This window comes from Orcinus orca, chromosome X (genome assembly GCF_937001465.1).
Source record: "Orcinus orca chromosome X, mOrcOrc1.1, whole genome shotgun sequence".
Lineage (NCBI taxonomy): Eukaryota > Metazoa > Chordata > Mammalia > Artiodactyla > Delphinidae > Orcinus > Orcinus orca.
In genome coordinates this window covers 43,673,392-43,699,152 of record NC_064580.1, presented here as the reverse complement: position 1 = coordinate 43,699,152, position 25,761 = coordinate 43,673,392, and the positions used below count along the sequence as shown (strand labels likewise).

Here is a 25,761-nt window from a genome sequence, read left to right as displayed (position 1 = left end):
TAGGGGTTTCTCTATAGGGTCAAGTTAGTGTCTCTTGTCTGGGGTCAGGAGAATGATTCTATTATCTGGTAAGGCAGGTTTGTAGAAAAATATGAAGGTTGGAGGCATTGTATAGAGTGAGAGGGAAGAATGTGAACGCATTTTTTTCTCGTGCAGATTAAGATTGGCTGTTCCTTTAGAGGCCAGAAGGGTGGTTTTCTGTAGAGGGTCAGGCCAGAGGATCACAACATACTCAGGCCAGGTATTTCTGCATGGGATCAGAGCTAGGTTCCCAGAGACGCAGATCAGCTGATCCTATTAGGGGTTAGGCCTGGGGTTCTTGTACAGGCTCCGGACAGGTGATCATTGTGATTCAGATTCTGGATTGTTTAACAAGGTCCGAGCAGAGGTTTCTATGCAGTACAGGTGTTTTTAATTTTTTTTTTTTTTGCGGTATGCGGGCCTCTCACTGTTGTGGCCTCTCCCGTTGTGGAGCACAGGCTCTGGACGCGCAGGCTCAGCGGCCATGGCTCACGGGCCTAGCCGCTCCGCGGCATGTGGGATCTTCCTGGACCGGGGCACGACCCTATGTCCCCTGCATTGGCAGGTGGACTCTCAACCACTGTGCCACCAGGGAAGCTCCAGGTGTTTTTATACTGGTTCATTTCTTGGATGTCTCTCAAGTCAGAGGTTCCTGTGGAGGGTGAGAGCGGGGTTTTCTGTACCAGCTCAGGACACAAGTTCCTGCTGGGACTCAGAGGGCGGTCCCACGCAGGGTCAGGACAGAGATCCTGTGCAGAGGTAGGACACTGTCACCTTCAGAGATTCAGGTTAGTGTTTCTACTGTTGGCTCAGGACAGTAGCTCCTATGCAAGGCGAGTGTGGGGCTTCTGGGACAAGCCCAGGGCAGGGGCTGTCATAGAGAGTCACAGGGCTTCCTGTGCAGGGTCAGGAGAGTATTTCCAGAGGGGAAGGTTAGGAGTTCCTGTAAAGGATCAGGTAAGAGTTTCCTATAAATGAGTCAAGTTAAGGATTTCTGTTGAGAGTCAGGAAAAGGTTTTCTGCAGAGAGTCTGGTCAGAAGTTCCAGTACAGTTGTATTCAAGGCTTCTTGTAGAGGGTCAGGGCCATGGAGCTAACACAGGATGAGGATGAGAAGCCCTGTACAGTGTCTGGGAAGGAAGTCCTGTGCCAGGTCAGGCCATAGGTGCCTGTATCGGATGAGATATGGGCTTAAAGTAGAGGGTCAGGACGGGCGTCCCTGACACAGGGTCAGGAAAGGGTTTTCTGTGTAAGTTCAAGACTGAGGTTCATGTTGAGAGTTAGTCCATGGGTTCCTTCGTACTCTACGGGGTGGGTCACGAGATCAGGATTGTTGTGCAGAGTGACATCGTCGGGAGTCGTCAACCGTGGAGGCAAGGGCTTCTACACTCAGTCTAGATTTTCTACACTCACTAGATTTTCTTATGAGCAAAGTATTTTAAAAATGCTACCTGGAGGGCACGGCTCCAGTACAGTGTGAGGACGAGGTGTCCTGTCCAAGGTCAAGACAGGATTCCTATAAAGAGATTGAGGCTTGGGGAAAGGGTCAAGACAGGCATTTCTGTTAGGGGTGGTACAGGGACTTCCTTACAGTGTGAGCTCAGAGATTCCTAACCAGAGTAAGGCATAGGTTCCTGTGCCATATGGGAGGACTGGGGTTACTCCTGTGCAAGGTGAGGGCTGGTGTTCCTGTCCGGACTCAGGATGGGTTTCCTGTTGATAATTAGAGAAAGGTTTCCCTTAGAGTTCCAGAACCAGATTCCTGTACCAGGCTAGGGCACCCGTTCTTATAGGGAGTGAGGACTGGGGTTCCTGAACAAGGCGGGGCCAGGCACATTTCCACACAGGTTCTGAGAGGGGTTTCTTTTTTAAAAATATTTATTTATTATATTTGGTTGCACCAGGTCTTAGTTGCGGCAGGTGGGCTCCTTAGTTGCGGCATGCAGGCTCTTTAGTTGTGGCATGCGAACTCTTAGTTGCAGCATGCATGTGGGATCTAGTTCCCTGACCAGGGATCGAACCCGGGCCCCCTGCATTGATAGCGTGAATTCTTGGCCACTGGACCACCAGGGAAGTGCCCTGAGAGGGGTTTCTGTTCAAGACGAAGACAGGGGCTCCTCCAGGGTAAGAGGGCTGGGATTCCATGGGGCAGCCAGGCAGGAGGCTTTTACAGGGCCAGGGCGCGCTCCTGTAAGGAGTGTGGACTACTGTGATTCTTGAGTGGGCTAGTGTGGTGACTTGCTGAAGGGGTGCTGTTCTGTTGAGGACAGCTGCTCACGCATACTGTGTTCAGGATGTGCGGGCCCACAGTCCCCACCTCTGGGGCTTCAGGGGGGAGAAGCTGTAAAGAGAAGCAGCCCAGTTAAGTGTGAGCAAGGCTCACTTTGGTAGGGGAGGGTCGTCCATCTAAAATCCACTTCTTAAACTCAGCGTGGTCAGGGCAAGTTCTGAGCCTCAGTTTTTCATTAGTAAAAGGAGCATGAGTGTACTTTCGTTAGTCTTTTTTTTTTTCAGGTATTCATGAACTAAAGCAACTGAAGCCTCTCAGCATTGCCGACCCACAGTGAGCACTCAGTCAAAGGCGCTGCTTGCTGTTAGGAGCCGTTGGGAAGCCTGAGCCATGGAGCCTGGCTAACCCTGTGCCATCAGCTGTGTGGCCTCGGGTGAGCCACTTAACCTGTCTGGCTTAGGATGTCACCTGACTGGGTGACTGTTTCTGTGGAAGCGTTTGTTAAATGGAAGTACAGATGCCACTCTGGGGGGAGCAGTTTACCCAGGTGAGTAGGTGCGTTGGGGAGGGAGATGGTACTGTGGGGAGCTCCCCGACCTCCAGGGTCTAAATATCACCCCCAGAGGCTATTTTGTCCTCCTAATCTACCCCTCTCGTTCTCTACCATTTCCCACAGGGCTGCAGGCTGAGCTGGGCTGAAAGAGATAAGAGATGAGTGACAGGAAGGCCCATGGACAACCTCATGGTCCCATACTGGCCTTCTGACCTTCTTGACAGCTACCATTCCTGCCCCACCCCTTCCTCCCTTTCCTGTCCTCAGCATGTCTAATGTCCCTTGGAAGAGGGTCCCTAGCTTACACCAACTGAAACTATACATGTTAACACTTCAATAAATATGTGTACACAGGGCTGCTCCCATTGTCAGCCACTTAGAGACACTGACATGGCCCACACCACACAATACGCTCACATACACACACAGACTTGCACAGAAATACTTTCATCACCAGACCCACAGAGACATCCTGACACGCAGACCCTCACGGTCACACTGTTATGCCTCACACACTGTCACACAGTAGTTCTTGTTCAACTTTCCAAAATGTGTATGGATCCACTTCTGTGCCCAGTGCATATGCTGTCGTGCTGTCTCAAAGGTCACCCCGAGTGGTGCACAACCCCATGTGTTTCCTCAGCACACGCTGTCACGGGCACACCTCCACGTCTGCTCACACAGTCACCCGTGCCTGGCCTCTTGCAGGCATCTGGAGTCACGCACATCGTCTCATACAGCCTCATCCCTACTGCCCGCTGCACACCAGCTCTCACCACGACGTGTGGCTGCATGTGCTGTCTCATACAACCTGGACGCCGTCACACGCGGTGTCACATATTCTGTCACAATCGTGAAGCGTTGCGTGCCATCTCACATGGTCATACACGGCAGCCACACACTGTCATCAAAGAATCACGGACACTGATACACAACCCCCCACCACTGTTCTTTATTTAGTCCCACACAGACTCACACATTCAGTTTCAGGACTCTGGTGGTTTTATTTTACAAAAGCTTTGAATGTCCACGCCAAGGCTTGTCTGGGGCCCAGAGGGTTGGGTTGGACAGACATCTGGCTACAAGAGGGGAGGGACACCAACCCCTGCCCTGAGGCCATGCTCTGTGCCCTCATGAGCTGAGTGGGGCCACCACAGTGGTGGTGGTGGGAGGCATGGGGCCTGTGGGGAAGGAGCCTGTGGGTGAGCCCAACAGGGGCCCTGGGAAAGGCATGAGGTGGCTAACAGGCCCTGACAGCACCACGGGGCCCAGGCCTTGGTAGAGGTGGGCAGTGCCAGGTGGGCCCAATGTCAAGCCTGAGGCCACCTCCCCACAATTCCCACTACTGCTGCCCCCAGCCACCACCATGAAGCTGCCAGCTGGCCCTTCAGCTGCTCCTGTACCTCCTAGACTCGATCCCCGTTTCTTTTTTCCTTTTCCAGATGCCTTGCGGTTTCGAGTCTGGATACCATCCTTCCGCATGGTCAGTGGTCGGTTCACCTGCCAAGAGGGAGGCCATGGGTGTTTCCCAACTCCACATCTTGCCTCTACGTCTCCTCCAGGGATGCTCTCTCCACCCCACTTCTTAAGAATAGGGAATTGGTTCAAGGACTAGGGAGTGCGCCCCTGGTGTGGCACAGGTATCGTCCTCAAGAATCCCGAGGTTGTGAGGCCCTGAGCTTGGCAAAGCCTTTCAGGCTAATGGGAGCTGCCCCTGGTCTAGGACGGGGGAGTGGAAGTTAGCTGATGGCCAAGGGAGGAGGAGGGAGGAGGGAGCAGGAGGAAGAAAGGAGATGAAGGAGTGGAGGAGAGAGGGGTGGGGAAGGTGGAGGGGGCATGGAGGAAGAGGGAGGAGAATAACAAACGGAGAAGGGAAGGGAGAAGGGAGGAGCAGAAGGAAGGGAAGCGGGAAGAGAGGAGGGAGGCTCCGAGGGGCCCCGGGGCACCTGGTGTAGCTTGTAGTAGAGGCCGCAGGCATTGCACACAGGGTCGCCACTGGCGTTTCTCCGCCACAGTGTGGTGGTGGTTGTCTGGCAGTTGGTGCACTGGGTACCTGCCCGTTTGCTGACAATCTGGGGGAGAGAGAATGTGAGGATGAGCACACTGGTGGGTGGAGGACTAAAAGAGGTGAGGGTCAGGTTAAGGCAGGGTTTCTGACAGGGCGAAGGCTGGGGGTTCTGTGTGGGTGAGGACAGGACTTCCTGGCCGGGATAGGGATTTTGGGTATTATATGGGGGAATACACCAGTAGTACCCAACTTTGGCCATCCACTGGAATCACTTGGGGAGTTAGAAACAGTCCTGTTGCCCAGACGGCATCCCAGACCAATTAAACCAATACATGTGGGGAGGGCCCCAGGCCCTAGTGGTTTCGAAGTGCCCCAAGGTGATCCCAGTGTGAAGCCGAGGATGAAAACTGCAGTGCAGGGAGAGGATGGGGTTCCTGCTTGCAGACTGTGAGGATAGGTTGAGGATAGGCGGTCCCATACAAAGCTGGCTTCCTTTGTGGATGGGGAAGGGGTGGGGGATGTGGGTTCTTGTAGAGCGTGAGGACTGGAATCCCTGCACAGGGTGAGCACAGCGGTGGAGGCAGGCCTGGGTCTTACCAGGCGCTTCTTGGGCCGGATGAGGGGCCTGTTCTGCCCGTTCATCTTGTGATAGAGGCCACAGGCGTTGCACAGGTAATGGCCCGTCCTGTCCCGCCGCCACAGTGGGGTGGCCGTTGCTCCGCAGTTCACACACTCTCTGGCCTCTGGTGGGGTGGACAGAGGGGAAGAGGGAGCCAGGCTCAGTCCAGCTTCGCCCTAGACCACCACCCCCCCACCAACCTCCACCTCCCAGTCCCTTTTAGAGAACCTCACCACAGGGGGTTAGGGGCAGAGTTCCACGAAGCTTGGGGGAGGAATAGGCTGCTGGATTGAGGGGGCTCCCAGTGGGAGAAAAGAAGGTACTGGAAAAGTCAGGGCCCCCATAGGCACTGCTGGGGACCGGAATTGATGAAGGCAGTGCAGGCCCCAGTGTCAAGAGGTCTGGACTCAGCCGCTCTGTCTTTAAGGTCTCCAGGAAACTGCCGCCGCCTTTCCCATCCAGATCTTCTGGGGCCTGGGGAGGGGAGTCCTCGCGGGTGGGGCATGCAGTCGAGGCAGGGTAGAGCCCGGTCTTGCCATAGGCCCAGCCAGCATATGGTGAGCTCCCTGGGATGCCTTCCATACAGTTGAGCAGTGGGTACACCTGAAAGACTATTGGGGGGTATGGAAAAGGAGGAGGAAAGAAGAAGAGCAATCAGTCTAAAGTCATCTTGCTTTCAGGGTCTAATAATGCCCAAGAGCCCCAACATGGTGGCCAAGTTTCCAACCTTTCTGCAGGTGACCAGAATAGCTACTGGCCATTGGGTGACTCCTGGGTCCTGAGCCCCACTGGTCACTCTGGCAACTGAAATAACCTCCAGCCATTTCCAAGTGGGCTTTGAGGATGACTTGTTGGGATTTGGAGCCCATAGATCAGTTGGCAACTCGGGCCACCACCTACTTCCATCATTGCTTCCCAGTATGGCTATCCCAAGATGGCAGGCTGGGGAGCATTGGCATTCCCAGGTCTGGACTTAACTAGGGGTCAGCACAGCCACGTGAAGGCTTCCGGCCATTTTCAGGATGACTTCTTAGTAGGATTCTGCCTTAGCTAAGGGTCTCCATGGCAACCCCAATAACACAGAGCCAGTGCCAAGACAGCTACCCAAGGAAGTTACCTGGGGAGTGTCTGTAGGCCTCAGCATCCCTGTAGTAGGCCAGTGCAGCAGCTGCAGCCGTGGCGGTGCTGGGGGTGGTGGAGGAGGCTGCTGTATCCAAGCCCTCAGGCCCAGAGGGGAAGAAGACCCCCGATTCTGGTGGTGAGGACACCAAGGCAGGGTCCATAAACTGGGGCAGGGGCTCGGAGGTCCCCAGGGCCCCGAGGCCAGGGAACTCCATGGGGCCTCTGGGGTTTGACCTGTGAGAACAGGAGGGGTCCTCAACACAGAAGCCCTCCTCTCCCCTCTCTACCCCTTCTTCCCTCCTTTCTCCCTCTTCCCACTCCATCCCCTCAATCCTCTTATCCCCCCTTTCCATCTCCCTAGTACCCTCCTCTTGCCTCCTCTCCCCCTCCTCTTCCTCTCTCCCCTCCCTCATCTCTCCCTTATCTTCCACTCCATCCTCTCACTCCTATCCTGCTCCTTTCCCCTTCTTCCTCATTTATCTTTCCTCTCCTCCTCTCCCTCTTCTGTACCCTCCTCTTCCTCCTCTTCCCTTTCGTCTCCTTGCCCTCCTCCCTCCCCCGTCTCTCCCTCCTCCCTCCTCTCAGCTGCCCTTCTTTCTCCTCCTCTTCCCCTTCTTCCTTCTCTTTCTACTCCTGCCTCCCTCCCTCTTCTCTCTTCTTCCCCTCTTCCTCTCCCCCTCCTCCTCTTCTCCCTGGTCCCCCTTCTCTCCCTCCATCTCTTCCTCCTCCACCTCCCCTTTGCTCAGCCACCTCCCCCCTTCCCCTTTCTATATCTGCTCCACTCCTCTCTCCTTCTCCTCCCTTTCCCTCCCCTCCCATCTTTTGTCTTCATCCTTCTCCTCTCCCTCCCCTTCTGCTCATCTCTTTCTCCCTCTCCTCATTTTCTCCTCTCCTCCTCCTCCTCCTCCTCCTCCTCCGCTTCCTCTTCTCCCCTCTGCCCCCACACTTTCTCCCCTGCGCCTCTAAAAGAATCGAGGTGGGGTAGGCTGGGGTGTGGAGCCAGAGTCCCTTGAACTCCTTGGTCACCCCCCTGGACCTTGGGGTTCACCCTCCTGTGCTCCCCAACTTCATCCCTATCTGTTGCATCTTGCCTTCTGACTTTCTCAGAAACCCCATGGTTTCCGGCTTGACTCTCCCCTCCCCCACCTCCGTTGGGTCTGCAGACGGAGGGCCCCTCAGTTCCTCCCTGCTCCATGGGGGGGTCAGTACCCCCACTGCTTATCTCTGCCATCCCCGCCCAACTTTTGAAATCACCCCAAGGCCACTGGCTTCCTCTGAGGAGGGGGACAGGTGGGAGGTGTTCCCTCTACCCATACCCTGTCCCCTGGGGAGGTCTGCCATAGTTCTGCTTTCAAGTTCCTTCAGTCCCCACCATCCTCAGGCCTCAGTTTCCCTATCTGCCGGATAGGAGGTGGTGACAGGGCTCGAGCTAAGACTTAGGAGAAGGCAGCTTGGTCTCTCTGCCCGTTTGCCTCTGTCCTTCCCTGTGTGTATCTCTGTCTCCCTGTGTCTCTTTTTTCCTGACCCTGTTTCTTCTCAAGTCTGGCTCTCTGTATTTCCCTCCCATTTTTCTATGCTACCATGATACATCTTGCTCTCTCTTTCTGTGCTTTTATAAATGTTTAATGTTTTTCCTCCTCCCTTTCTCTGTCCTCCCATGTCTCTGTCTGATTGTCTCTCTCCTTCTTTATCTCTTTTTTATCTCTTTGTTTCTCTATCTCTTTCTTTGCTCTCTGTATCTTTTTCTGTTTCTCTTTTTCCCTCTCCATTCATCTCTCTGAGTGTCTGTACATCTCTCCCACTCTGTTTCTTTCTGCTTGTTTGTCTCTTCCTTAGTCTCTCTCTCTGGCTCTTCTGGCCTTATTTCCATGTCTGTCTGACTACTCACGTACCCATGAACACACCCTCCTGCACACAGCCCCATATGAAGAGGCAAGAAACCTACCCCTGCCCCTGACTTGCCCAGTGAATCTGAAGGCCTTGGTCTCCCTGTCTGTAGGGTGGAGTGACAAATATAGAGAAGACCATCTTCCTCCGCTTATGTGACCCATTGTATAGACAGGCTAAGAGTTGGGCCCGGGGTTAGGGGTTGTGCTGGGCTAGAGATGGATCTGTCAGTGTGCCCACCACCAACCTCCTCTAGGGTCCAGGGCACCTGCTGTCTCTCCCTAGGGAGAGTGTCTTGCCTCCTCATCTCCTCATCCATCTCTTTCCTCTCTGTCTCGCCATGATTCTATCTGTATCTCTCTCTGAGTTCCTGTCTCGCTCTCCTTTTCTGTTCCTGGGTCTCCCCCTCTTTCTTGTCTCTCTGTCTCTCTTACTCTTTCTTTGAGTCTCTGTTTTTCTTCTTTCTCTTCATGTCTCTGTCTTTTGCTTCTTTTCTCTCTCTCCATCTCTCTTTGTTCTTTCCTCCCTTCTCTCTGTCTCTGTTTGTCTCTTACTCTTTTTGTCTCTATCACCACTCTTCCTTTATACCCTCATTCTCACCTCACCACCACCCCCAATCTCCCTCCAGCTACACTGCCCCCCGTCCCTGCACCTTGTACCTTGGTGGGTCCAGGACTGCCCACCCCTCCCATGGCAGGGGCCCAGCCCCGCCACCCCCAGTTATCACTCTCCAGACAGAGATAAAGTTTATCTCGAGGCTGGGGGATATGAAAGCTCCTTATCAGCTGCCCCACTAGAGTAAGTGCTGCCCCAACGGGCAGCAGGCAGCAGGCCGGCACCCTCAACTCTCCTTCCGCCCAGCCCCTCACCCCAGGTAACGTCCCTATCCCAGCCCTCAAGGGAGGGTCCCTCGGGACTGAAGGGAGCAGAGCTGGGATATGGGGGCAGATAACTCTTGGGAGAGTTTGAGGTGGAGTTTGAGGATTAGGTATGGGGGTGAGGAGTCAGAGTTTGGAGAACAGCTGTGGAGTTTGGGGTAAGCAGATATGGGTTTGAGGAGCAGAGAAGGATCTGCTTGAAAGGTCCCATTTGGGGATCAGAAATAAGTTGGGAAAGCAGAGACAGGGTTGGGGATCAGAGCCAAAGTTTGAGAGAAAGTTGAGAAGCTGGAGATGTAGTTTAGGGGTCGGGGTGGATTCCAAGAGTCATGGAAAAGTCTGAGGGTCCAAGTCTGAGGGGAGCGGAGGTGGAATTTGGACAGGCAGGCAGAAATGTGTCTGATGATTAGAGATGGCCTATGGGAGCACAGGAGGAGTTTGAGAACAGAGATAAAATTGGAGTACAGAAAGAGTTGGGGCCAGAGAGGACACCTGGGGGGACACAAAAATATTTGGGGGCTAGGATGGGGTTTAGGGAAGGCAGACATGAGGATTCATGTGACAGAACAGATTTTGGGGGGGTAGACTTGGTGTTTGGAGTGACAAAGGGTTGGGGCAGAGATGGTTTTAGGGGATCAGAGAGAAGTCACAGGGAAGAAATATGGGGTTTGAGAGGTGGAGATGGGGGTAAGAGCGTGGAGCTAGGGTTTGGCAGGCCAGAGACAGGTTTGGGGCATCAGAGAGGATTGGGGGCAGAGACAAGGATGTTGTGGAGTAGACAAGGGCTTGGGGAGCAGAAATAGGTATGGGGGGACAAGAGTGAGCCTTTGTGGAGAATTCAGAGACAGAGACAAGTTTGGGCGAGTGAAAGTCAGATTTGGGGCAGAGGTAGGATTTGGCAGGATGAAAGCATGTTTCAGGGGTCAGAGGTGGGGTATGGTGGGCAGACTTAAGGGATCGGGGGAGCATAGATACCTTGGAAGGAGTGGATGGGAGGCAGGGCAGAGAGAGGTGGGGTTTGGGGAGTAGATTTGGGGTAGAGATGGGGATTGGAAAGACAGAGGTGGTCTGGAGGAGCTGTCAGGGGATTCAGGGGTGGTAGACACTTTGGGGACCAGTGGTGGGTTGGGGAGCCTAGAGCAAGCTGGGGGAATAGCCTTGAAGTAAGGGGCAGCAGGCCCAGGCTTTGCCTTGCTGGGGGCTCTTGAAGGGCTGAGACTGACCTGGGCTGGTTGGTGCGGAGGGTTCAGCTGCTTTGGGGATGTGGCGAGCTCAGTGTGATCCCAGGGGGTGTCCTGGCTGGCCTTGGCCTTTGAGGCTCCCTTCCTCCTTCCCTCCCTCCCTCCCCTCTCCCTCCTCCCTCCTCCCCAGGGAGTGGCTGGTGCCCCAGTGGGTGGGGCGGGCCAGGGGAGGGGGCGGGCCCCCCTCCTGGTGGGGCACCTCTTGGGCAGTGGGGGCCTTCCTCCACCCCACCTGCCCACCTCATGGATTCTTGGACCCTGTTTGACTTGGGCTTCTGTGGATTTCAGTGTCCAGCCAAACAAAATAGGCTGAAGCCAAGATAAAATGAAAATAGCAGATGTGGTTTCATGACCTCTCTGGGCTTTTCAGTGAGTGTTTGTAAAGCCCCTACTGTGTGCTTAGCCAAGTGTGGGCTGGGCCCTTATGTATGTGTCTTCCTGGCCAAAGGGAGAGGAGGTATGTGACTGTACCCATTTTGCAGGTGACAAGAATGAGGCTCAAAGAGGTTTGGTGGGAATTTGAATCAAGATGTCCGTGGGACATCTTCAGGACCCAGGCCCACCCTGGGGACCAGGCCAGGACTGGCGGGAGGCAGAGGCGCACATTCACTCAGCGCCCCACTTGGGGCTTACGCCAGCTCCGGCCTGCCCTGGGGCAGCAGATAAGTCTTATCAGATGGAGGCCAGTGTGGCTGTTGGCTCCGCGGTGGTAACAGGCTGTCTTGGGATGGGGGGCGGGGCTCGGTGGGGGACACCCAGGGACAGCGGCCTCAACTTCTCGCCCGCCATGCGGCGTTGGAGGCGGGAAACAGGTGGGACTTGGGGCTGGTTCCTCTGTGGACCCTTGAGTAGGATAGGGTGGGGGAAGGGAAGGAGGATTGAAGGGATAGAGAAGGGAGAGAGGCAGAGAGACAGAGAGATGGGAATGGGGAGATGCAGATAAACAGAGAGAAAGAGACCTAGAGCTGGGAGGAGACAGAGGGCACAGAAAGGAATGAGAGACAGAAGGGTGAGAGATGCACAGAGAGAGCCGGAGACAGTTACGGACAGATAGAAAGAGGGGCAAAGAGAGCGGGAGGCAGGTAGAGATGGACAGAAGGGGAAAGATAAAGCCTGAAAGTGACAGAGGCCAAGGATACAGGTGGAGAAACTGAGAAGGGAGAAAAAGATGATGTAGAGAGGGGGACAGAGACAGAGATTCAGAAACAGAGAGTCTGAGAGGAAGTCCATGAGACCCCAGGTAGCAGCCTGGGGTATGCCCTGGGCAGATGGTGCCAGGGTGGGGTGGGAGGGGTGTGGATTGATGTGGACCCATGTGGCCTGTGGCTCTGCCCTCAACTTGCTGAGAGGGACCTCCAGAGAGTCACTGGACCCCTGCGCCTCAGTCCCCCCCTTGTTGCCCTGTCCTGCCTCCCCCAAATAGTAACAACGGTGACAAGGACCAGTGTCTCATTGCTGACACAGACCTGTGCCTGGCCTGTTCTGGGCACTTTCCCCATGTAAAATCATTGAACACACATGTATGCAGTAGGTGTCCAACTTGGGTCCCTGTAGTGGGTAAGACTAACCAGTCAATGGCCCTGGGACTCCATGGGACAGGGAGCTCCCCTGACCACCCATTCTGTAGATGAGGAGACTGAGACCCACCAAGGGCAGAGGGCAAGGATGGAGCCCTGGGTCAGTAGGGTCTGCTCAGTCACTGGCCCACCCCAGAGGGAGTTTACCATCCTCATCTTACCTCTCTGGGCCTCAGTGTCCTCATATGCAAAATGGGAGATTTGAGGAGGAAAGAGAGCAAGGCCATTTATTGAGCTCCTGCTCTGTGCCCCACTCTGTGCCAAGCCCTTGTCAGTAAGAACAAGGACAAAGACTCCTCTGACTCAAGTGGCGATGGTTTCAGGACATCCACTCTGGAGCCAGTCCACCCTCATTTATAGGCTGCCCTTATCACCGACTGGCGTGTGGCCTTGGGTGAGTTACTGTCCCCTCTGGACCTCAGTTCCTCATCTGAAGAGATGGGGTAATAATAGCGGCTACTCCATAGGGTGATTAGGGTGACTAAATGAGATTTAATCCATTAAGTGATTTTAACTCATTTGATTCTGAAATCTCAATAAATATTAAGTATTCTTATTTATTCATTGAGTACCTACTGTATACGAAGGATAGTATTTGGCCCTTTTTTATCAGCACTACTACTAATTCTAGTACTAATGCTAATAATATGCTGGCACCAATACCAGTACTAATTCTAATTACTACTATTCTAATATTGATATGAGCACTAATGCTAGTTTTCATAGTGACAGTAATAATAATACTAACTGTAATCTAACACGAGTACTTTATGAATATTAATACTAATTCTAGAACTAATATTCATTTTAATTCTATCAACAACGCTAATGGTAATAATAATAATAATTCTGATACTAATACTTTTCCTAGCATTAATATAATAACAACAGCAGCATTATTTTGCCCTGCCACCTCAGGCACTGTGCTAAATGTTCTTCATGCATAATTTTATCCTATTCTCACCAGGTCCTTGTGGTATAAGTGCATATAATTGCCCCCATCTTCTAGACTGGGAGTAGGTGCAGAGAAATGATGTTCGTCTAAGGCCCTGGGTTCTTGTCTCAGCTCTGACTGATTTGTTGCATGATTCCTGGGGAGGCCACCCTCTGAGCCTTAGTTTCTTTGCCTGGAAAATGGGTATAATCATAGAATCCACCTCAAATGTTGTTGAAAGGCCACTCAACACAGGGCCTGCCTGCACGCCATAAATGGTGAGCTCTGTAGTGGTAACTCTCCTCATTGTTACTATTACTAGAAATAGCGGTTGCAATGTTGGGATGAGGTAGGGAAAGCTGCCCCCCCTTGGGAAGGGCAGGCTGGAGGCATGTCTCAGACAAGGGTTTGGCTGCTGGACCTACAGTCCATTTCTTCATAACTGGAGCAGAGAAAGGGCTCAGGAAGGGAAGTAAAGGGTGGGGAGTGGGGGCCTCAGGGCTCTGCCTCCATCAAGGGCCAAAACCCTGTGGCTCTGAGGCCAGGCCTCACTCCATTCCCTCCCCCATCCCTGTGGAGGGGGCATAGGCCCAGAAGCCTGTGGCGGCAGTTCAGCCAGCAGGGAGGCAGCTGGGAGTGGGCAGATAAGGGAATCGGCAGGGCCAGGCCAGGCTTTGGGGGAGACCGACGAGGGTGGGGGCAGGGGTGGGGGTGGGTGTTTGGGCCAAGCATCCTTTCCATCAGGCCTCCATTTGAGACTCAGCCCCAACGGCCTTTCTTCCCCTCTCTTCCCGGAAGCCTTCCCTGACTTGTTCCCTCCCTCCTGGCATCTTCTGGGGCTCCAGAGCTTGGTCCAAGCCCATGGCATTTGGATTATTCTTGTCTAAATCCTACTTGGTCATGGTGTATAATCCTTTTATATGTTACTGAATTCTATTTACTAGTATTTTGTTGAAGATTTTTGTATCTATATTCAAAAGAGATACTGGTCTATAGTTGTCTTTTCTAATTATGTCTTTGGTTTTGGTATGAAGTAATGATGGCCTCATAAGTTCATTCCCTTTTATTGCCAAGTAATAGTCCATGGAATCGATATACTATAGTCTGGTTAACCATTCATCTGCTGATGGACATCTGGGTTGTTTTCAGTCTTTTTCTTATTACAGCAAACCTGTAACTTACAAACTCATATGTCTTTCTCTCCACACACACGTGGAAGAGTTTTTTCCTGGGGCAGGGGATACCAGTCTATCCATCCATCCACCTACTCAACCATCTATCCATCCACCCATCCACCTACCCATTCATTTATCCACCCATTTGCTGCCCTTCCTTCCTTCTTTCCTCCCTTCCATTCTTTCCTTCCTTCCTTCCATAAATCATCTATCTCTAGGCATATAACATCTGGGTCCAAGACAAGCTGTTTTGTAAAAATAGGCAGGAAACCTGCTGCAGCCTTTGGCAAAGCCTTTCGTGTGCTGAAACTCACATCCTTAACCATCCTCTATTCCCAACATTTTGGGGGCTCCCTGGGAGTTTACTCAGAGGGCATGGCTGAACTACCACCTGGAGACTGTTTATAGAGACCAGAGTCCACAGGACTAGGGGCTCCCTCACCTCCAGGAGATCCTCATATGTACTCCTTCTTCCGTCTCTTATTTGCTCAGGGACCGTACTCTCCCCTTTCCTCTTTTCCGGCCTCATTTGCTGTTTCCTCCTCTTGTTCCAGAACTCTAAATGTCCCTGGGCCTCTTCTCTAGTTGACATTTTCTCTCTTGGTGAACTCATCCAGTCTCCGTCTTCAGAGTATCTCCAGAATCTAACCATTTTTTTTTATCACCTCCCCTGCCAGCACCAGGATCGCTCACCTGGACCACTGCAGTGGCCTCCTCCTCAGGGTCCCCCAGCTTCCACCCTCAACCCTGCAGTCTATTTTCCTCACAGCAGCCAGAGGAAGCCTGTTAAATCCTAAGTCAGATCATGGACCTCCTCTGCTCAAGACCCTCCTGCGGCTCCCCTGTCATTCAGAGTAAAACCCAGAGTCCTCTCCATGGCCCGTGAGGCCCCACGTGATCTGTGCCTCCACTTCTCCCACCTCACCTCCTGCCGCTCCCCCTCACTCACTCTGCTCTGCTGCACAGCCTCCTCCTCGCTGTTCCTCACACATATTAGCCACGGCCCCTTCATGCCTCAGGGCCTTTGTACTGGCTGTACTCTCTGCCTGGTATGCTCTTCCTCCAGCTATTGGCGTGGCTCCCTCCCTCATCTCTTCAGGTCTGTGCTCAAATGTCTCCTTAGTGAGGTTTCCCCTGACCATCCCATTACACATTGGAAACTGCCCCAGTGATTTTTATCTGTGTCACCACTTTTCCATATTTTCTTTTTCTCCAAAGCACTTATCCTCTAACACCCTTGATATTTTCCTTACTTAATATTATTTCTTTTCTGTCTCTCCCACTAGAATGGCAGCTCCACAAACATAGATGTGCTTATCTCTTCTGTTCAACACTGTGTCTCCAATGCCTGGAACAGGGCCAAGCACGCAGTAGGTGCTCAATGTATGTTTATTGGTTGGTTGACTGAGTAAATGGTGGGGGAAGGGAACAGAAACAGAGGAAATTTGTTCTTGTCCCATCTGTCTACTCTGTCAGGAGCTGAGCCTCAGTTGAGATGAGTCTGAATGTACCAGATCCAAAGGTAGAAAGTGCCACATTCCCCGGGGATGAGACCAGCTAAGGCGCTCCAGGACGAGGTAGTATCATCTGGGCTGTGAAGTCCCCATGGGAATCACAGAGATCTTGGGGTTCAGTCAAGCCAATGTGGTGGAGGAAACAGCAGGCAGCACTTGGAAGGAATGAGATGAATCAAAAAGGGTGAAAAAGGATGGGCTCACTGACAAGGAGAAATCTGTCAGGGGCCTTGAATCCGAAGGCGATGACCCTAAATTTGGTCCTCAACGATGTCATACCCTGGTCACTGACCCCCAGAGAGCTCAGAGACCTCACGTCCTAGACAAACACCCATACATAAAGCTGAAACAGTAATTAATGAAGAGCTCATATTAATTGAAAGTTATTAATTTATTGGGGCAGCTTGGATGGAGGACACTCAGACATGTTGGTCCCAAACCTGCCTCAGATCTTCCAGCAAGATGTGTGAAGTGCCTAAGTCCTCAGTTCTTAGAGGTTTCTGGGCCTGGGCGAGGGTTTGCAGGAAGGAAGGGAAAGGGCGACATAGCAGGAGACAAGATGGCAGAGAGCTAGCCTCCATCACAAGGAGATGTAGTTGGACACCTCAGTGAGGTTTCTGTCAGGGTCTTGGAAGTAGATGGACATACTTTTGCCCCCTTTTTCCCCCATGCTGGGGACTGGACCCTCCTCAATGGGGACATCACAAACCAAAAATGGGAGGAGAGAACAAACCAAAAAAGTCTGGTTTGGTTCCTTCCAAACCAGACTTTTTCACTGATATTTTCCAAAGCAGTCCAGGTCAATTTGCATGAAGTGTATTTAATACCTCAATCTGTGTTCCCCAAAAGGAGAACAAATGACCCCTTCAAATGAAATCATTTTAAGTATTACAAGGACACTAAATTAAATAACAGTGAGTCAGAAATTATTCCCTCTTCAATCCTCTTTCAGTCCTCTGATTATACAAAGAGGAAAGTCTCTGGTGGATGCGAAGTCCTTAACCACTTGCCACATCTAAATTTGTCAGGCCCAGAGAGTGGGGCAATGGAAGTGGCTATAATCTAATGGCATTGTGATGCTTTTATAGCTGTTTGTTTTTACAGTTACCTCCCCTTTATGCCAAGATATAATGGGTTTTCATTTACTTGGTTGAACATTTTCTTTTTACATAAATGTATTTATATAAATAGAGTTTAGGTATAATTTTTTTCACAAGGGTGATGTAAAGTTTTCTTTTAAAATACATTTGTGGGCTTCCCTGGTGTCGCAGTGGTTGAGAATCCGCCTGCCAATGCAGGGGACATGGGTTCGATCTCTGGTCTGGGAAGATCCTCCTAAGCCTGTACTCCACAACTACTGAGGCTGTGCTCTAGAGTCTGCGAGCCACAACGACTGAGCCCGTGTGCTGCAACTACTGAAGCCTGCATGCCTAGAGCCCGTGCTCCGCAACAAGAGAAGCCACCACAATGAGAAGCCCACGCGCTGCAACGAAGACCCAACACAGCCAAAAATAAATAAAATAAGTTTATTTTAAAAAAATACATTTGCTTACAGGGAAAAATGATGTCAATAAAAATAGTGAATAAACAATTGTGCATAGATCTTATCTGGATGTGATGAAACCTGTTATGTCTGAAGTTTGAGTCATGCTTCTGTTTTCACTGCATCTGCAGCAGCTTTCTCAAAAGAGGATGGAAGTCTGACTCACCGCGAGGTGCTGGACCATTTCCTTCGAAGGCTGTGATCAAGCATATATCCAGGGAGCCAGGGACTGGGTGAGCGGCTTTGGGTTCAAATTCCTTTCCCGCCTCATGGAGGTTAAATTTCTGGTCTCCAAAACACAATGCTTTCTGGTCTCCCTATTTGGGGAGAGAAAACAACCTGGAACTAAACCTCCAAGATGAGTGTGAGGCAAAGCCCCCTACCTACCCCAACAAGGTTAAAAAATAAAAAGTAGAACAAGGTTTTTGATGAAAAACAGCAGCCCGTTGTCCCACACTTGTCTCATTCCCTAGAGGCAAACTGCTTTCAACGTGTGTATATGTTTCTTCTGGAAATTATTTCCATACCTCCAAATAATATGTTTATACTACCCATGGCAGAGACTGCAATCTGTCTACTTAATATACATTTCTCCCCTTTTCTTTTAAACACAACCCAAGTTTCAGTGGGGTTTATTGTACACCCAGCTTTAAAAACCTGCATTTCCCAGCATTCCTTGCTGGGTGACCATGTAAGACGAGACGATGAGATGTCCGCAGAGGCTGTGAGCAGTGCATCTGGGAACCTCCCCACCCCACTAAGCTGATGCTTTTTGCCCACTCACTTCCTCCTTCCAGCCACTGCCCGAGCCCTTCCTGCCTACCTCTGGACTGATTGTTGAATGAGAGAAAAAGAAAACTCTATTTTATTTAACCCGCTGGTAGTTAAATTTTCTCCCACATGCCTCCAAACAATCCCTAACTGATGTGCCACTATGTCTTGATTTAGCAACTTCAGACATTTTCTATCCTTTCCCTGTTAAGATAAATGAGAATTTAGCTCATCCACATTACTACCCCTCCCAACGAAATTCTGTCATCGGTTTTAGCTCGTCTTTTGGTTCCTTTACAATTTTAAAATAACCCACTTTCGTCTTTATGTTTTGATGGACGAACATAGTATCTCATTGGCCCGACTATCCTCTTCATCCTGCCTCCCTCTCCTGTGCCTCTCAACTTCTGCCATTTTTTAAAAAATCATTTTATGTCCCTTTCATCTCACCATGATGGATACTACATCCATTCTATCAGAAAATGACTTTATTTCACTTGAATGATAGTTCGGCTGAGTATAGAATTTGAGGTTGTAGGTTATTTTCCTGCAGCCTTTTATTTTTTATTTAAAAATTTTAATATTTTACTTTTTAAAATAAATGTATTTTATTTATTTATTTTGGGTCTTCATTGCTGTGTTGGGGCTTTCTCTAGTTGTGTTGAGTGGGGTCTACTCTTCTATGCAGTGCGCAGGCTCTAGGCACGCGCAGTAGTTGCAGCACGCAGGCTTCAGTAGTTGCAGCACTCGGGCTCAGTAGTTGTGGCTCACGGGCTCTAGAGCGCAAGCTCAGTAGTTGTGGTGCACGGGCTTAGTTGCTCCGCGGCACGTGGGATCTTCCTGGACCAGGGATCGAACCCATGTTGCCTTCATTGGCAGATGGATTCTTAACCACTGCGCCACCAGGGAAGTCCCTATTTTTTTATTTTTTTAAAAAATATTTATTTATTTGGCTGTGCCAGGTCTTAGCTGCAGCGTGCAGGATCTTTTTTTTCAGTTGTGGCATACAGGCTCTTAGTTGCGGCATGCATGTGAGATCTAGTTCCCTGACCAGGGATCAAACCCGGGCCCTCTGCATTGGAAGTGCAGAGTCTTAACTGCTGGACCACCAGGGAAGTCCCCTCACAGCCTTTTAAATATGTGGCTTTGTTGTCTTCCTGAATCTGGTATTGCTGATAAGAAGTCTGATGTTAATCTGTTTTTCATTCTTTTTATAGATGACGCACCCACCCTCCACTACTGCAGCTCTTAGGACTTTTCTTGATCCTAGATGTACTGAAATTTCACTCAAGTGTGTCCAAATAACGGGGGTTGAGGCTTCATATGCCTCACTATCATTGTTGGGCCACGCAAGACCCTTCTCTAGTTTTATTTGTATGTTTAATCTTTTTATCTCCATTCTTCATTCCTGTCCCCACCCTGGGCAATGATTTTAATGTGTTTGATGTTCATCCTTTGGTTTTTCATAAGTTATTGTAAAAAGTGTATTTTTTTATGTGTGTGTGTTATAAATGGTACCATGCTATAGACCTGATTTGGCTTCTTCATTTTTCATTCAGCATGATCTTTTAAGAGCTGTCTGTCTTGCTATGTATATATCCAGTCTGATATTGCATAATTCTATTTTTATGCATAGCATTCTGTGTTAGTTTTACATTTTTTACCCTGTTTGCCATTCCATGGGCCCCTTCAGTTTAAGACACATTCAGTGTCTGTGCATCTCCCACTTTTGAAGTTCCAAATTCTCAAGGATTGTAGTCAATCTCTGGAAACCTCCTTTTTACCTTGAAGCTCTTTTTCTTGAGACCTTTCCTTCTGATCCAAACTGGACTGATTGTTTTCTAGGTATCTTTCTGGATCTTCCTCTTGGGATCCACGGTGTCCTGACTTTTATGTCTTTCTTTTTCCTGGATTAAGCACTCATTTTGATATAGCATATTCTCAAGTAATTTTCAAAGCAAGTAGACAAAGTTTCTGCATCTTTTTATGTCTAAGAATGTTTCATTCTGTACTCACCTTGATTAATAGCTTGGTCACAGAATTCTAGGTTGAAATGTTTTCCCTCAGAATCTTGAAGTTGTTCTTCAATTGTCTTCTGGTCTCTGACTCTTGGGAAATCTGAAATCTGCATATTTCCTTTTCCTTTGTAGTTGAACTACTTTTCTTTTTAACCTCTCTGAAAGCTTCTAGGAGATTTGTTTTTATTTTGATGTTCTGTAATTTCATAGGAACATATCTAGGTGTCAGTGTGCCAGATAACTCAGTTAACCCTTTCCATATAAAGACTGGAAAGTTCTCTTGCATTATTCTATGGTAATTTCTTCCCTTCCTTTTTTCTCCATTCTCTCTCTGGAAGTCCTACTATTCAGAGTTTGGAATCTCCTCCATTGATCCTTTAAATTTTTCTCACAGATTCTCGTGTGTGTGTGTGTGTGTGTGTGTGTGTGTGTGTGTGTGCGCTTTGGAGTTTTAAGTTACTTTTTAAAATAGTATAATCAAGTTTTACCCCACCTGCAATTTGGCATTTGGGGAAGTGATTACCTTGAAAGTCATGACCTCCATGCCCAGGATCTTAGAATAAAACATAGAGGTGTCTTTGATGCTCTTTACTGTCATCACAATGTGGTCAAGTTTATGGATAAGACACAGGGAAGGGGTCTGACTGTTGTCCCTCCATGACTAAAAAAAGAGAAAAAAGAGAAGAGACCACACTGCCACTAGTCACACCCATGTTTCCTGTGTTTCCTTCTCCCCACCTCCTTTCACCTTCTCGGTGACTATACTTCCTTCTACCCCCGTTTCAAGGGGAAAGTCCTGGGAGGAATCTTCAGTACTTATTGCTCATGTGTAGATTCATAAGAGTCCATGTGTCTGCCATGACCACTCTCCACTGTTTTCTTGTTCTTTTCCTCCTTCCAGAGGGATAGAGGTGAAGATAGGGGAGTGGAGACCGAAACCAAACTCTCCCTTGTTTTCCCTGAGCTGGAATTGATCTCTTTTGTAAGCAATGATAAGACACAGAGGAGGCCCAACCCCATGAGTACAAGCCCTTTATTGGCCAATTTAACCCAGTCCCCTCCTTTCTCACTCTACAGTTACGATAACAGAGGACAGGACAAGAAGGGAGCATCTCAGATGCAATAAATGTTTCTGGGCATGTGTGCCTACAGATCAACCTTGACACCCAGTGGGAGGGCACACCGCCCCACCCCTCACTTCCTGCCTTCAGCACACCTCCCACCAGATCTTTCTCTTTTTTTTTTTTTTTTGCAGTACGCGGGCCTCTCACTGCTGCGGCCCCTCCCGCTGCAGAGCACAGGCTCCGGAGGCGCAGGCCCAGCGGCCATGGCTCACGGGCCCAGCCACTCCGCGGCACGTGGGATCCCCCCAGACCGGGGCACGAACCCGCGCCCCCCGCATCGGCAGGCGGACCCCCAACCACTGCGCCACCAGGGAATCCCCAGATCTTTCTCTTGATTCGCATTCTTTAGTAATTTGTATATTTACATTTCATCTGCTACAGGATTATAAGATGCCTGTGCACTATAAGTTGCAGAGTATAGTGGTTAAAATAACAGATTCTGGAGCCAGACTGACATTTTACTCTCTGTGCCTTGGTTTCCCCTTCTGGAAAGTGGGCATGATTTTATATGTGTTTTATAGGACTGCTGTGAACAATTTTAAAAAAACGAGTTGAGGGGAATTCCCTGGTGGTCCAGTGGTTAGGATTCAGCGCTCTCACTGCCAGGGACCCAGGTTCGATCCCTGGTCGGGGAACTAAGATCCCACAGGCTGGTGGGGGTGTGTGTGTGTGAGGGGGGTGACCAAAAAAAAGGGGGGGGCTTAGGACAATGCCTGACATAGCAAGTGCTGTAAGAGTTAACAATGATGATGATGATGTCATGGTCATCTTGTTAAAATTCCAGACTCTCTACCATGACCCCCAATCTCTACGGCCTCATCCATTGCTCTTGAACTCCAAGCCACATTGTTCTTTTGCCTGTTCCTCATAAAGGCCATCCTTGTACCTTTAGCCCTCAGGCCCTTATTTTTTATTTTATTTATTTATTTTTGGCTGCGTTGGGTCTTCGTTGCTGTGCGCGGGCTTTCTCTAGTTGCGGTGAGCGGGGGCTACTCTTCGTTGTGGTGCACGGCCTTCTCATTGTGGTGGCTTCTCTTGTTGCAGAGCACAGGCTCTAGGCACGCGGGCTTCAGTAGTTGTGGCACGCGGGCTCTAGAGCTCAGGCTCAGTAGTTGTGGTGCATGGGCTTAGTTGCTCCGCGGCATGTGGGATCTTCCCGGACCAGGCCTCGAACCCATGTCCCCTGCATTGGCAAGCGGATTCTTAACCACTGCACCACCAGGGAAGTCCTAGGCCCTTATTTTATTTTTATTTTTATTTTTTTGCGGTACGCGGACCTCTCACTGTTGTGGCCTCTCCTGTTGTGGAGCACAGGCTCCGGACGCGGAGGCTCAGCGGCCATGGCTCATGGGCCCAGCTGCTCCGCGGCATGTGGGATCCTCCTGGACCGGGACACGAACCTATGTCCCCTGCATCAGCAGGCGGACTCTCAACCACTGCGCCACGAGGGAAGCCCCCAGGCCCTTATTTTTAAATTAATTTTTATTGGAGTATAGTTGCTTTACAATGTTGTGTTAGTTTCTGCTGTACAGCAAAGTTAATCAGCTATATGTACACATATATCCCTTCTTTTTTGGATTTCCTTCCCATTTAGGTCACCACAGAACACTGAATAGAGTTCCCTGTGCTATACAGTAGGTTCCCATTAGTTATCTATTTTATACATAGTAGTGTATATATGTCAATCCCAATCTCCCAGTTCATTCCACCCTCCCTTTCCCCCTTGGTATCCATACGTTTGTTCTCTACATCTGTGTCTCTATTTCTGCTTTGCAAGTAAGTTCATCTATACCATTTTCCTAGACCCCACATATAAACAATATTATATGATATTTGTTTTTCTCTTTGTGACTTACTTCACTCTGTATAACAGTCTCTAGGTCCATCCATGTCTCTGCAAATGGCACAATTTCGTTCCATTTTATGGCTGAGTAATATTCCATTGTATACCTGTACCACACTTCTTTATCCATTCATCTGTTGATGGACATTTAGGTTGCTTCCGTGTCCTGGCTGTTGTAAATAGTGCTGCAATGAACATTGGGGTGCATGTATCTTTTTGAATTATGGTTTTCTCCAGGAATATGTCCAAGAGTGGGATTGCTAGGTCATATGGTAGCTCTATTTTTAGTTTTTTAAGGAACCTTCATACTGTTCTCCATAGTAGCTGTACCAATTTACATTCCCACCAACAGTGTAGGAAGGTTCCCTTTTCTCCACATCCTCTCCGTCATTTATTGTTTGTGGATTTTTTGATGATGGCCATTCTGACCAGTGTGGGCCTCAAAGCCTTTTGCGCATGCTAATATCTGTCTCCCTGATTAGAATATCAGCTTCGTAAGAGCAGAGGTTTCTGTTTTGTTCCCCACTGAATCCCAGACAACTAGCAGATGTTCAATAATATTTGTTCAGTTAATGAATATCTACTACAATAATTAGGCCCCGTGCCTGGCACAAATCTGACTTCTATTCTATTCTATTCTATTCCATTCCACCATGCTATACCATTCCACCCTATGCTATTTTATCCTGTTCTATTCTACTGTGTTCAATTCCATTTCAAACCATTACATTTTAAACAGTTGATTTCACTTGAGCCCCAGCTTTAAAAAAGTACTATGCTTTTCTATTTTCATGAGTGAAGGAGGCATTAGCAAAATTCCTGAGTTCTGCTGTCCTCATGGATATAGAGGATCCATATGAACACAGAAGCAGTAGAATGAGAAAATGACTGATGTTTGGGCTTCATTGAAAATAAAGTCATATGTTTAAAAAAGTCTTATTAACCTTTTACTGTCTGTAGGATTCATAATAGCACTCCCTTTTCAGTCCTGATATTGGTATTCTATACTTTTTCTCTTAATTTATTAAGAGGAAAAAACAGAAATTACTAATAGGTTATTAATCTGTTCAAGGAACCAATTTTTGACTTTATAGATTTTCTCTGTTGTATGTTTGTTTTCCAATTTACCAGTTTCTGCTCTTATCTTTATAATTTCCTTCCTTCCACTTTCTCAGGTTCAATTTGCTGTTACTTTTCCAGACTCTGATATGAAATCTTAAGTACTTGATTTTCAACTTTTCTGATCTATAGCCATTTAGAGCTACAGATTTCCCCTAAGCACTGCTTTAGCCACATCCCCCAACTTTGATCAGTTTTTGGAAATCAGCTCAACCTACTCCTCCCATTATTCAATGCCCTGCTAGCTCATTCACTCCCCGGATTCTGCTTTGCAGATGCAGAGCTCCATCCTTGCAAGTTCAAGGGTAAGCAAAGCTGGCTCTCTTAAGGAACTGGAAGAAGGCCCATGTGGCTTAGAATCCAAGAGTGAGACAGGAGGAGAAGGGGAAGACAGGGCCAGATCATGCAAGGTTTTCAAGGCGAGGTTAGGGAGGCTGGTTTTGAAAAAGATGACTGAAGAAAAATGCACAGCCTAAAAGTTGCGGGTTATGCTTTATCTCAGGACCTTACTGAGGACTGAGGACTGTAGCCCAGGAGACAGCCTCGCAGATAGCTCTCAGGAACTGCCCCAAAGAGGTAAGGGAGGAGCCTGGATATATAAGAATTTTTGCTGAAAAAAAAACCCCAAAACAACCATGTAGTCAAACATCAAAAGATTGCTGCTAATCACAAAAAGCAGACATTCCAAGTTAATGATTTTAGTGCTTTATGTATGAGAAGATGCAAGAGTCTGGGCTCATTGAAATCATTTCTCAGATATGCATGTTAACTATCTAGGGCCAGTATCCTGTTTTTCTCTGTCCTAAATTCCTCCAGGGCTCACCGCTGCGGGTACAGTGGCTGATGGCTTGAGGGCAGGCAACATTCATTGTTTACTGGAATGGCAGGCAGCTTTTCCTTTCCACAGCAAGACATAGTAATCACTTAAGCTTACAGTGTGCCAAACCTTGTTCTAAGCACTACACAAAATATAATCCACTTTATTCCTCACAACAACCGTATGTGTATATACGTATATTATACATGTAAATATATATAAACTAGAGTATCCAAAATATGATTCTCTCCCTCCTGCCTCCTCCACAGGGAAGGCTTCTATCTTTCAACAAAGTCCTCTTCAAAGTCTCCTTCAGGGTGCCAGGGACCCCTGGAATTCTTCTAGCAAACCTCAAGGTCAGCGCTGTTTCCTGGCCCCTCCCCGCCTCACCCCACCCCATCCAGATGGCCCTGGCTGAACTGGCTCCCCGGAACCGCCCCGAGGGAGCCGGGAGCCGAGTGAAGCAGCAGCCCACTCCTGGCAGACGTGCTGATGGCAGACTGTGTGTTAGAACAGGGACTTTCCGTGTCCCTCTGCTGCCCTCTGCTTGTCTTAGAAAGAGGAAGGAAGAGAGGACGGGAAAATGGATGAAAGCACACCGGGATAGCCCGCATGAAAGGGAAGCAGGTTACCAGGCCCGGCTGGGAACGCCCAGCCTTGGTGCCAATACCAGTGCCCCAGACCCCCATGGGCCACGCTGTTCACCTGCTTCTCCGAAATCCTGCTCCACATCCTGGCTGGCAGCCTGGAGGGCAGATGGCGCAGCAT

The 25,761-nt window shown here is 49.5% G+C and overlaps 2 protein-coding genes and 1 long non-coding RNA gene across 5 annotated transcripts in view; 1 reads left to right on the top strand and 2 right to left on the bottom strand.

Annotated features, from left to right (window-relative positions):
* LOC105748652 (uncharacterized) overlaps positions 1 to 17,365 on the top strand; it is a 20,627-nt gene extending 3,262 nt beyond the window's left edge. For 2 of the 3 annotated variants that reach the window (XR_007474690.1, XR_004478179.2), the window contains exons 2-6: positions 2,535 to 2,797; positions 2,927 to 4,443; positions 15,531 to 15,627; positions 15,721 to 15,821; positions 17,030 to 17,365. This is a non-coding gene — a long non-coding RNA (uncharacterized LOC105748652). Of the gene's footprint in view, positions 1 to 2,534; positions 2,798 to 2,926; positions 4,444 to 9,194; positions 9,314 to 15,530; positions 15,628 to 15,720; positions 15,822 to 17,029 lie in introns of those variants that run through there. The other variant, XR_001120135.3, reaches the window with a different exon arrangement.
* On the bottom strand, positions 3,788 to 10,637 carry GATA1 (GATA binding protein 1). Its single transcript, XM_004281964.2, has 6 exons — positions 10,541 to 10,637; positions 6,548 to 6,786; positions 5,664 to 6,041; positions 5,409 to 5,554; positions 4,750 to 4,875; positions 3,788 to 4,303 (listed from the first exon to the last, which is right to left on the bottom strand). The coding sequence occupies exons 2-6, from the start codon at positions 6,765 to 6,767 to the stop codon at positions 3,935 to 3,937; spliced, it is 1,239 nt and encodes a 412-aa protein (XP_004282012.1). The 5' UTR covers positions 6,768 to 6,786; positions 10,541 to 10,637; the 3' UTR covers positions 3,788 to 3,934.
* Positions 16,151 to 25,761, bottom strand: GLOD5 (glyoxalase domain containing 5). The gene is given in 5 exon segments (XM_004282013.3): positions 16,151 to 16,468; positions 17,469 to 17,498; positions 17,500 to 17,618; positions 20,614 to 20,751; positions 25,699 to 25,761. Coding segments are annotated over 5 exon segments (480 nt in total). The 3' UTR covers positions 16,151 to 16,338.

Coding starts and splice junctions, on each gene's coding strand:
- GATA1 (XM_004281964.2), bottom strand. CDS start 6,767: ATGGAGTTCCCTGGCCTCGGGGCCCTGGGGACCTCCGAGCCCCTGCCC. Junction 6,042..6,547: donor GGCCTACAGACACTCCCCAG/GTAACTTCCTTG, acceptor ACCCCCCAATAG/TCTTTCAGGTGTACCCACTG. Junction 5,555..5,663: donor TCTGCCCCTAACCCCCTGTG/GTGAGGTTCTCT, acceptor CCACCCCACCAG/AGGCCAGAGAGTGTGTGAAC.